The following is a 12,981-nucleotide window of genomic DNA, read 5'->3' on the forward strand; positions in this document are numbered from 1 at the left end:
GCTGGATGTACTGACCGTGGGCAAGGAGGAGAGTGAGGGGATGTTGGTATCCAAGGCACAGTGGGCTCTTTCTGAGGTACCTGGTTTTCTCTCAGTCGGGATGAGACAGTGGGCTGCTGGAAGCTGGCATCACGAACATGACTGGCCTGCTGATGAGAGACAGTGTGTCTTTTATCTTTATTTTTTGAAAACTGTTTGAAAACTACAGTACAAACATATACTTGCATTCAAATGTTTGGGTTCAGCAAGATTAATATTATTACAAATTTAAATGTGTCCTATTTTAATACATATTAAAATGTAATTTATTCCTGTGATGGCAAATCTGAATTTTCAGCAGTCATTACTCCAGTCTCAGTGTCACAAGATCATTCAGAAAAATATTCTAATGCTAATTTGGTGCAAATTTCTTATTATTATCAATGTTGAAAACAGTTGTGAAGCTTAATGATTTAGTGGAAACCTTGATAAAAAATTTTCATGACTATTTGATGTTAATAGAAAAGCATTTTTTTTTTAAATAAATATTTATACTGAACCTTTTGATCAATTTAATGCATCCTTGCTGAATAAAATACATTTCTTACAAAATCTTATTGACTCTAAAATTTTGAAAGTTAGTGTTTCTCAATAAAAAAATAGACCTATAACTAAACTAAGTATAAATAAATAATAATTAAAAAAAAAACCTTAACATGGTCCGGGTTGATGGCACTGGTAGTTTTGTTGGGTTTCTGTGCTTCTGCCTTCTGTAGTTTTTGATGATGTAAGAGGCTCTCTAGCCCTGCCCTCAGAACTTCATTGCGCTCCTTCACCAGTGCTTGTGAGGTCCTGTGGGATTTTGCTGCCAGTCTGCTGCCTGCATTCATTAACAAAATCTCAGATTTTCTTTTGCAATACCCTGAAATCAAATACCTACAAAGAGAGCAACCAGCTCACTCTGCAAATCACTTCTACATAAGATAAATAATTCAATACTGATTTTCACGTGATTTTCATATACAGTGGCCCAAAAAGTAGTTGTACAGTTGAGTTACACTTAAAAAATACAAAATATCATAACAAGATACAATATCAAACAAATGCTGCTAGTTTTCTAAAAACTCAGTGTTTTGTGTGTTAAAATAAATTAAAAATACCTTTATTTAAAATAAACTTGGTTAGATGTTTTGCTATATAATGCAAAGACATTCAGACACGACTTACAGACAGAAACAAAACCAAAACTCTTTTTGAAAAATGAACATCACTTTGGTTGTCATGACTCACCACCAGGCTTTTTTGCAGCAGCTGGCTTTCGGGGTCTTTGTGAGGTCCTCTCAGCTGGTGCTCTGGCAGGACGGGGAGGGGACATGCTGCGGACCCTGACCCTGGTAGAAGTCTTTTCCGCTGGGTTGACATTTTGCAAATCGACATCTCTTTTCTTGGGTGTCTCCTGCTTACTCAGTGCTGAGTCCAGCGTCTGAGCAATCACAAACAAAACGGCATTAAATTAAGGCTTTGACATTCGTTGAAAGATTATTGTGTTTATATACGGTTCGTCACCTCTAATTTCTGCAGGATGTCGAGGGCTGTCTCTGGTACGCCGGATCCTTGCCCCACCTCTGCTTTGGCTGAACAGAGAGAGAGCTGGCGAATCAGCTGCCCCAGCTCTTTGCAGTGGGTGGGCACTCTGTTCTCTGCAGGGTCTGACAGCTGGTTGATAAAAACCTGCATGGCTCTTACAGCCCCCCGGTGAGCAGCAGCCAGTCTGTCTATTGCCCTGGACTGAGAAGACGTCCATAGAAACATTTAAAAACCTTGCATGACTCATTCCTGCACTTTAAAATCAAGCTATAATCAAATATAGATTTTTTTGGGGGCGAAATTAACTTTGGCACCTTTTTGGTGTGTTTGACATTCTGGGAACGCAGCTTGTCTAGATCCTCCTGTATTTCTTTAACCTTGAAGAGAACAACAAAAAGTCCTGACGTGGATCTGTAAAGCCGCCGTTTCATCTCTGACAAATGACAGACCAGAAGTCATTCATGTACAAGAATGCATGGTTTTGCATGCTTTTCTGTCTATATGCAGAATTCAAATTGAGCATTATGTGTGCTGAAATATTTGAACTTTTGCAGTTAAACGTGTGCACTATATCTGTGAAATGAGTGGTTATGAATAATTATGTCTGAAATCATTATTTACACAATTATGTTAATTAGCCCTAAAAATATTATTATATTATGTATTATGTTTCTCTTTCAAACATATTGACGGTCATTTGTTTTGTGTGGATATATTCAAATATTCACTATTCATTCCTTTAACCATGTTGAATAAGCAGAATTATGAATAACTATGTCTTAAATAATTATTTTATCATTTATCTTAGCCCTAGAAAAGCTACCATGTTTTTCTTTCAAACATACTGGCTGTCATTTGTTCTGTGTTGATATATTCATACATTCATTATTCATTCATTTTACCATGATGAATGGAATTGTGAATAATTATGTCCGAAATAATAAATCTAATAATTTTATAATTATTTCACAATTATTTACATTAATTAGCCCCAGGAAACCTACTATGTTTTTCATGAACTCTTTTAAATTATTTTCACAACCAGTTTGAAAGTGCGACTTCTACTTAGGGGTGAAATGCAACAATCGTACATGTATATCAGAGACCAGGAAAAGGCAGCTTAAATTCCCTTTTCTTTAATAACTTACCTAAAAAATAGATTTTTTTCTTTCTTAAAAGATTGTGTTTGTGAATTGCAGTGCTGCTCACAGACCTGCTGTTGTAACACATAGATGATGCGTGCAGATCGGGCTGCCTGCTCCTGTCTCCGGATCTCCATCCTTTGTTTCTCATCAGGCTCCAGAACCTCCACAGCACGTCCTGCAGAAAAACCACATGCACAACTTTTAAAAAGCGTACAAAAAATACATACTACAGGTGCTTAGGATTAAGGAGAATACCTTTATTAGCCAACTGCTCTATCCTTTGCACATATGTGCTCAGCTCCTTCTGTAATTTCCGTATTTCCTGGGTGAGCTGAGGTTCACCGCTGTTGACTCTCGGGTCGAGGTCTTTGGTGGGTGGCTGGCCCTGTTTAAGTTGGCTGTTGGGTTCCTGAGGAGTATACACAAGCACCTGAGCACCATTTTTTAATTGTTTCATTGGACCTGACATCTTTGGGTGCACCACATGAGGACTGTAATCCATGTTGCTTCTTTCAGGGCTGATATTCTGGGATCTCTCTGTGGGCTCAAGTGACAAACAGCTGATGGATTCCTGATGTTTCCTGCGCAGATCTCTCCTGGCGAGTCTGATGGCTGCCTGCAGACGCTCTTCTGAGAAGACTGAGAGACGTACGGAGCTGCTGCAGCTCTCCAGATCATCCTGCCTCTCTGTACGGGGTATAAGTTTCTCTATTACGATGGGAGAAGGGGGTCCCACGCGGGTGGCTCGGTTAACAACACTGGCTGTCACTGTGTTATTGAACTGAAGCTGCGATAAAGAAGAATCAAAACCAATTATGAGAATGAAGGACATTTGTTCATCGACAACAAAATCAAGTTTTATTTATCAAATGCACAAGAATATAACATGCAGCAGTTCATTATATAGGACAATACATACAATACGTCCTTGCATCAGTAACTTACCTGTGTTTGCAGACCAGTCATTTGAGACCCAGAGGAGCCTTTTTTAATCCATTCGTGATTCACAGAGCCCAGTTCACCAATGGCCATAGCAGACCCCCTTTGGAAATCTGAAATCATCCTGATAATATTTTTTTACCAGCTGTCTTGATGGAAGCAATCAATTCAACCAATCCTGCTTGAGTAATCCTTCTCAGAGAAAATAATTCTCTACTGACTCATTCGATCGACAGCGAAAAGCAATTGATTTATCACACGAAAACACATCCTATATAGACAACCGACGAGTAAATCCGATGTATTATGTTTAAACATAACTGACAGTTTGTAAAGAGAAGCTAAAATCAAGATTTGTTTATAGGAAGTGCCAGGCAGTTTAAAACACCGCCATGACAACAAAACACTTCTTCGTGATTGTCTGTCAGCTGGCAGAATTGCGCTCGGGCGTTGTTGTCGCCCCCTATCGGAATAAGTTACTAGGTCTGCAAAAAGGTTGAATTCATTGAATAGCCTACATGATTTTGAGCTTTAAATATTGCAATGTATTGTTCATTTATTCATGTTGTATAAAACTTTAATCCCCCCCAAACATATAGCTAGTTACACACAAATCTTAGATTTAGCATTAAATGTTTTTTTGGGGCATTAAACAGTTTATTTTGTAAATAAAACTAAAACTACAATGTGTTAAATTAAAACTGGAGGTCCATGAAGTTACTATATTTTCTTTACAAATATGGAAATGGAAAATTAATAAAATCATACCAAGTCATGAAAAATCATGGAATTGTATATATTGCTAAATAATGACTTTGGGCACCAAATGTATCTGCAATTACACACACACACACACACACACAACTATTATGTAGGACATTTCAAGGGCATTCATTTGTAAGCTACAATGTTCTACACAGCTCAGCTGCTCTCTGCCTTCGTTTACTCTTCAATAAGCTCATGTCAGAGACCCTGTCCCCATGGTAACAAGGCCAACCTCACTCAAGCGCTGAGCCTCTGCCACAGAAAGAAGACAGCTCACCTGAATAGATGAGAATCAGAGTACATGAAATATGGGGCGTGAACAGAACAAACAATGGGGACGAACTGCAGGCCAAAACACAATATCGAGCTGTTTATGGAAAGAGGAAATCAGGGCAGGGAGGGGCAGAGAGAAAGAGGAGACTGGCCTGAAGGCCTGTCTACCAAATCAATGCGTTTTTAAGCACGCAGACAATTCAAAAGTCCAAAAAGATACAACCCGGCACATAGACAATATGAATATATTTGATTGTATTAAAAAGCATGCAGGTGACCACTCTGAACTATGGGATATTTCTGCAAGCTATGAGGGAAGGGAAGATCCAGCTTGTGCATTTCATCCTTGTGGCCTCAGGACATCATGGGGCAAGTCTGGCGAGTCAGCACGGATACCTGGATGCTGTATGACTTTTGGTACTCAGTAGTGCTCAAACAGACACCTGTGACAATGAGGGCAACTATGCCGCTCGACTATGCCAGTCTGGAATGCCACGTCAATGTAGTTCAGATCCTGTTGAAAGCATTAAAATGCACCGTGTAAAAATTAGCTACTTGGCAACCAGAAAACAGTCCTAAAATAGTTTGTGGTGCTTTTCCTAGAGGCCTCAGGCGTTTGCTGGGTAAACAAAGTGTGTGTGATTTGTTTCTGACTGAGCATGTGATTTGCAACCCTTATGCACTGGAACACGATGAAGAGAAACGGCTCAAAGGACACAAAAAATATCCCAACGGTGACTTTTGGCCATCCGCCCAGCTGGCAATCCCTGACCAGGTCACTAAAAACCCAGCTTTTGCATCAAAAGCTGGATTTCTCCCTGCCTGGATGAGGAAAGGACCATCATATCACTTTGATTCAGTGCTGTACACTAATAGCAGCCTCTGGAGATGGATGACACCTAAAATGGTTCCTCGCTCAGCCTGTGAATCTCAGATTAATCTGCTGGTCTCCGATAGGGATGTTGAGGATGCCGAAATTTCCTCTTCAACAGCAGAAGAGATGTCATTCATAGACCAAGTTGTGCGAAACCATTGCTTCCTGGAAGAGGGCAGTAACTTCCTTAGACTTGAAAGAATGGAAAGGCATAATCTCAGCCTTTCAAGTCTAGGGAAGCTGTCTAGCCATGTACATTTTCCTAAATCAGACAAGAATTCTTTTCATCTGTTTGCACATTGTAATCAGAATTAAGTCTACACCACATCACATGTATTTGGGACACAGTGGCGACACACTTACTCAAATCTCTAAAATTGAAATGTCTCCAATTCATTCATTCATTCATTCCAAACTTGGGCAAAGTGTTTTTCTTTTTCTTTCTTTTTTTTTTTTTTTTTTTTGTTTAACAGGTCACAAATATTAAATTGAGTCAAATGAATTATGACAAAATATTAATTGTGAATTGTGTGGTTTGATGAGTGCATTTTCAATAGGTTTGTTTTAAACATCATTGATTTCTCATGTTGGATACTTTATTAAATTACAACATTATGTTCTCTTATGTAAATTAATTATATGTAATTAAAAAGGCAGAAAAAAACTTATTGTTAAGTTAAAGATATCAAGATAACTTCTACAGTTTAGTATCTTTGTTAAAATCCATTGAATCACAGGCTCAATGGTATTACATCGCCCTCTTGTGGATTCAAAAAACTATTAGATTAGCACAAGTCTTCACATAAATACATAACTTCTGAGTATGACAATCCTATTTTCACAAGAAAAAAAAAATCGTGCTTTGGTAAGCCATAATAAAAATTTTGTTTTTTAAAATATAAGGTAAAAAAAAAAATAATACAAGAAAGTCTAAATATTTTGCATAACTGATGCCATAATTATGATTTACCAAAGCATTTTTAATTATTTTTTTTAATGTGGCAGAAATGGGCTTCATGCCAGAAAGTATATTGCAAAGTTTTGGATCTCTGTGCAGCTAAAGCATCTTTCTTATGAGAGTTTTAGTACGCCTTCTCAGAGCATGTAGTAAAGTTTTGGAAATTCAAGAACCCATTCTTTACAGCATCATGAAGTAAAACCAACTTCTAATAGCTTTGCAGAAAAAGCTGGCCAGGTGGGAATGCTACTCAATGCTAGGTAATAGGACCTTGTTTAAACTTCACTGATTTACAAATAGTTTTAATGAATTTCCTCTACATTAGGAAGCATTCAGAATATCATCTATATCGCACTGTAGCCCTGACCAGCAGGCCGCAGGGGAATTACCCTCCTTATCCAGCCCTGGCAAGACTCCAAGCTAATCTCCCCACAGGACAGTGCTGTGGAAACAGGCACAAAGCATGACCACTCTGCTTCCTCTGCTTTTGACGACTAATTATTCCAAAAACAATTGAGGACAGCCAACAAATCTGCCACATAGGCCAAGGTGGCAGGGATGCAGAAAATGCAGAATGCCAAAAGATTGCTAAAAACCAATTTTGTCGACTCATTGCAAAACACTCTCATTCTCATCCATATAGGTCTGAGTTTCTCTTAGAAAATAACATGGACTATGTCCATGCTGCTAATTGCAGTTTCTTACTTTCTCCTTGAGCTTGCTAATTCACTTTTCTGCAAAAATAGAACAGGTTGGCCTACTATTGTGCTGCAGGCAGCTATTTTTACCAAAAAAGAATGTAATTCAAGTTCATGTACAGTAATGGACTCACCTCATCTCAGACGAACACTGATTTACTGAAAAGTAAGTTCAGCAAAATCTTTTATATTTGTTTTCAAATTGGCGATATTTCCACTAGATAACAGTTTCCGTAGTGTATAACAATTATAATGACCAGTGTTGGGCAGTAACCGGTTACTAGTAACTTAGTTACTGTAATAATATCTTTTTGCAGTAGCTAGTAGTGTAACTACTAATAAGATTTCAGTAATAATATTACAGTTACCATCCATAAAACAGCTTAGTTAAAAAAAGTAATGTAACTAGTAGTGTAACTAATTACTGTTGCCAGAAAGTAATAAGTAAAGTAACAATATTACTTTTGAAAGGAGTAACTAGTAATGAGCAATATATTACATTCTTTGCGTAACTAGCCCAACACTGACGATGACCAACACTTTAACACTCTCTGCTAGTTTATCATTAAGCGTCAACAACCGGTGGCCAACAGTCAGTAGGCCTTTTTTTAAACGAGGGTATTTTTCATAAAAGTAAATATTGTAGCTCTATTTCCACAGTTTGTCTGCATATTGAAGCTTTGGTGACAGTGTGAATTGCCCTTCCACACTGGACGCGCCAGTCACGAGTGTCTAACTTAACTTAGCTCATTTCTAGCTAATTTTCAATGAGATAACGTATATTTAACGTTAGAGGGAGGCAAAACGCGGGCGATTTAGCTGCTGGCGGCGTAGAGACGGTGGAAAGTGCTCGTGCACCCGGCTTTCACAAGCATGGCTCTTCACGGATAACATATTTATAATATATTGAAAATAGATATAAATATAATATAAAATACTTAATATACAATATAGTGTTTCTGTTAGCGGCAGTCAGGTCGGTTTCAACTAGTTATTGTTTAACAACTAGTCAGACTCGACTGCAGAAACACTTCTGCTACGAGAGAAAGCTGCAGCCGCGAGCCGTTTCGTGTTTCCACCGTCTGTAACTCCCCGGACCTCGCCAGACGACTGCACCTTTCTGGATGCCCAGCAGAAAAGCCCTGTTATCATGTCAGTTGGCTTATTCGCTGTCTCTCACAATAAAAAAAAAAAAAAAAAAATTAAGCTGTGTTCTGAACATTAGATTTAGTATGTTTTTCGTTTTGTTTTGCGTTTTCATTGCCCTGTGACAAAACACTAAAACAAGTCTGTTCATTACTTTGTGAATCTTGTCATTCAATTATTGACTGATTTAAAAAAAAAAAAAAAAAAAAATATATATATATATATATATATATATATATATATATAACAAATACATAAATAAATATATATATATATATATATATATATATATATAGGCTATATATATATATATATATATATATATTTGTTTTACAGGTCCATCTTCGCACACACTCAAGCTTTAAATGGGTAAGTCTTTTAATTTACATTTGTACTGCTGCTAAAGACCTAAATCTCTTTTTTTTTTTTAAATTTTTTATACATAAGTTTGACATAATTCAAAATATACACTTGCATTATAAAGTTGTCATTCCAAATAAATCTTAAACATCATAAATAATTAAAAACAGTTGTTAGTTGTTGTTTTTGTGTTTTAGATTTTTCTCAGTAGGCCTTTCTTAATAGGATTTATTTTCATACATTTACCTACATTTGTTTGTTTTGTGCAGGGCACGAATGAAGCCTGCCATTGCCGAATGAGGCCATTGAACACACCACTGTTTGGATTTATGCTCTCAAACAACATGCTTCTGATGAAACAGAAAACTGTAATAAAATTACAGTTGAGCCACTGATGTCACATGGACTATTTTACCAATGTCCTTATACATTTCTGGGTCTGGGGACATTTCTGTTGCATTGCTGTCTATGGAGGGTCAGAAAGCTCGCGGATTTCATCAAAAACATCTTATTTTGTGTTCTGAAGATGAACAAAGGTCTTACGGGTTTGGAACAACATGAAGGGTGAATAATTAAAGACAGAATTTTCATTTTTGGGTGAACTATCCCTATAAGGTGCATGGTTAACCTTGGCAGTGAACTATAACAAGCTCTTGCTTTATTTCAACTTATTCTCTTTGTGCCATGTTTGGATTACTTAAATAAAATTGTTTTATGTTTTCTTCAGAATTCTAACAGTTTCCTATTTTGTATATGCACTTTTAAGTCTACTGTGACAGTTAATATTTTTTTACAAATGTCTTTGCTGTTTTAATCAACAGTGACGACAGTTAAGTAGGTTTATAAATGTCTCGCTGTTCTTAATCCACTTTGAGGATTCATTATGTATGTGTTTGAATATGCTGCTGATATAGCCTTTAAAATGTTTTTGTTTTGATACTTCTGTGTAATCAGTTAATGGCAGCTGTGCTCAGTCCTCCATATTTGCAAATTTGAAAAGTTTGACAACTTAATACAACAAAATTTAAGTACCAACTCTTGCTTTTTGCCTTATGCATTTTTAGATTTATGATTTTGTATTCACACATTTGCACGTCTATAGTACATGTAGAGTTTGCATAAAGCAAGTTAGGTTTACACAACTCTGGTACCAGAGACATAATGAAATTGCAATTTTTTTTTATTTCTAATAATTGCTAATACCTTTGATTAAGATTACACAATGAATTCACTTTAAAAGTACACAATACATTTGTGTAATGGTAATCAGTAATGACAAATATCTTGAATCAACATGATTATTTCAAGTAGTCTTAATACTTGAATGAAATATTTTGGTTTGGCAATCAATAAGTCATTGAGAAAAAGAAGACAATTATGTCAGTTAAACACATTCTGATCGTGTGCAAACGATGTACACAATAAAATTATGTAAATTCAAATGACTTTTTTAAAGTGTACAGCGCTCTTATAAACGTTATCATTCTTGTTGTGAACGAGTTATGTGTAGACGCTAAAGTGAAGTGGTTTCAATTTGGCTGTAGTGTCTGCTCAGCTTATTTTACTGCCATTGTACAGCCAAGGTCAACCATCAACACAAATCTCATCAGAAACCAATGTTCTTTCATTGCCCTTGCACCTTTTCTACTTCAGTTTGTCTTTTGTTCCCAAACAAATAACCTCACCTGTGGCCCTTTTATACATTCTTTTCTGACCGGTCCATAAACAGTTATGCATAATAAATGTTTGCATATTGAAAGCTGTGTGGTAATTGGGTTCAGGTTGTCATGATCTTGTGATAATAACCAAATGCCAATCCTTTCTAAATGAACAAATGGGGCAAAATGTGAATTGATAGCCTATACGATTTAAAAAAATAGTGGAGTTTTATTTTCCATTTTACAGTTCATCATGTTTCTGTAACATGAACAAGAATTTATGAGATTAAATGACTGATATGCAAAGTAACAAATAGCAAGAACTAGTATAATATTTCCAGAATAGAACAGTATATTTGCATATTTAAAGAAATATTTTACTTACTGCAGAACTTCCAGACATTATTTTCAGAATACAGGATTGACATTAATCATAAAGGATGCATGTAAAGGTGGTCAGTGTTAGTTTGCTGCAACTTGCAGCTGTTGTGTTCATGTGTGAGAGTAATCTGTCATCTGTTCCACTTTATAAGTCTTTATCTCACTGGAGAACCTTGTAACTTCATAATACCTCTGCTGGAAGTATGAACGGAGGGAGAACAAATATGTCCTGACAACTTTCAGTTCAGTTTAATTATTGAGCAAGTGAAGAGACACAGTGTCTCCAGTAGATTCACTCATCAAGCAAATGCACACAGACACACTGACAGAGACTAACAGTGGGAAATGGCATGATCAAGAAGATAATAAATCCATATCTGATTTACTGTATGGTAAAATACAGTCATACATCATCACATCCAGTCAGGTCTAATTAGGAGAAACAGAGCATAATCAAATTGTAATGATAACTGTCCATTACAGAAAGCTAAGACAGACATATTTAGCACTCATTGTAAAAATTCTAGTCATAAATCGTTTGTTAAGAGTCATCCGGTGAGTGCATCATATGTAATTTCCCATTAAAACTAGAATATTAATTGCACAAAGTAGATATGTAAATAAAAAATAACATTTAACTGCAGGAAGACAAAATGCACACTCAAGATCAGATCTCAAAGAACCTTTTCCTCATTCAACTTTTACAATCAAAGTGGGTAAAATAATAGTAATTTTGGTGACACTGAAGTCCAGTCAGCAAAGGTCACACAATGCAACAATCTCTCAATGAAAGTTAGCTGGCTAAATCTGGTACAGTGCAGTAACATTTATGTTAAATATTGTATATGGTCCCTTTCCAAATAAATAAATAAAACTAAACTAAGACTGTAGCCAGAGCCGGAACTTGTGAAGATCCATTGTGGTCCACAACAGTTTACATTTTTAATTTTAAAATGGAAAATGGCCCCATTCCCATATTATGGAGGTTATAAATACATACATTTATATCCCACAGCTAAATATTTATTTCACCATAAAAAAGGAAAACATCATGAATACATAAGTAAACATTAACTGAACAACATAAAATGTATAATAAAACACTATGATAACTGATCTTAAAAATAATAAGAAATGTAACTAAAGTAAAAAATGCAGAGATTTTTGGAACATCCATGTAGTTTTTTTTTTTAGTATATACTATAAGGTGCCTATCTGTACTATATTTTACTACAATATTTTGCTGTAAAGGAGTAACTGTATTGTGTATGATATATATTTTACATTATTTTACAGTATAATTGTGTTATGTAAAATTATAGGCTTCTTTTTACCACAGTAGTAACTGACTTACTATAGCATTTTAACTCTATTAAAATAAAAATGGTCAAAATAACTAACATTTTAATTAATTATGGAAAGCATTCAAAATTATATAGCTAAGCCAAACGTCAATATGTGCGGATTATTGCAAAATGAATTTATACAACAAAACCTGAATGTTATTAAATTATGCATCAAATTCTATAACACACACACACACACACACAATCGTATCATCGTCGGATTCGTATCATCCCGTAGGCCTATCATTATTGCCATTTAACATAAGGTGCAATAGAAAAATAAATCACAATATATAATACTTAGCCTATTAAATAAAATGTAAGTTTATCAGTCAAGCAAAGTCAGAGCAGAAGAAGGTCATTCGCACTGATAAGTGTGCTGTGTTGGGACGGTTTGCATAGTGCATTAGAAACAGCTGTAACAGCTTCTTTCAGTTACATGTGATTGAATCCGGCGAAGCAGTCTCTTTCCATGTAAACTATCCGCGAAGGCACGAGTCGTTTGTCTTCGTGGCGTTGTTATGACCATCTGGGGTCCAGAAGAGCACATAGTAGATGGCTAAGAAGAAAGCTGCGATTGAAACACATAGAAAGTAAGCGATGCCCATCGCCACTTTCACCCAGATCTTCGTGGCTCTGTTCGCGTGTTTCACCCTCTGGTCTCCGGGGTAACTCGGTCTCCGCTCCGCTCCTCCGTTTGTCCTGCCGGTGCTGACGGGCTTGTCTCCTCTCATTCTGAGATGACGGATATTCCTGATATTTCCAGCGGTCGGTGTGTGTTTCTCGGAAGCTTTGAGAGGTCTGCTGCGAATCCCCTGATTCAGGTGACTGGATTCCTGCACTTCTGATAAGAGTGTTCCTGCACCATCAGA

General features: G+C 36.4%; 1 protein-coding gene across 2 annotated transcripts in view; it reads right to left on the reverse strand.

The window, feature by feature from the left end:
* The window catches only part of kiaa0753 (KIAA0753 ortholog), a 33,576-nt gene extending 28,951 nt beyond the window's left edge, over window positions 1-4,625 (reverse strand). Inside the window, exons 1-8 of one of the 2 annotated variants that reach the window (XM_058799866.1) lie at window positions 3,657-4,625; window positions 2,967-3,498; window positions 2,780-2,886; window positions 1,881-1,943; window positions 1,546-1,767; window positions 1,270-1,462; window positions 690-859; window positions 16-146 (exon numbers count right to left, since the gene is read on the reverse strand). In XM_058799866.1, the coding sequence (XP_058655849.1) occupies window positions 16-146; window positions 690-859; window positions 1,270-1,462; window positions 1,546-1,767; window positions 1,881-1,943; window positions 2,780-2,886; window positions 2,967-3,498; window positions 3,657-3,773 (1,535 nt within the window). In that variant the 5' untranslated portion in view covers window positions 3,774-4,625. Of the gene's footprint in view, window positions 1-15; window positions 150-689; window positions 860-1,269; window positions 1,463-1,545; window positions 1,768-1,880; window positions 1,944-2,779; window positions 2,887-2,966; window positions 3,499-3,656 lie in introns of both variants that reach the window. The other variant, XM_058799865.1, reaches the window with a different exon arrangement.
* Between the last annotated feature and the right edge of the window lie 8,356 nt (window positions 4,626-12,981).

The sequence above is a fragment of the Onychostoma macrolepis genome, chromosome 15 (genome assembly GCF_012432095.1).
Source record: "Onychostoma macrolepis isolate SWU-2019 chromosome 15, ASM1243209v1, whole genome shotgun sequence".
Taxonomy (NCBI): Eukaryota; Metazoa; Chordata; class Actinopteri; order Cypriniformes; family Cyprinidae; genus Onychostoma; species Onychostoma macrolepis.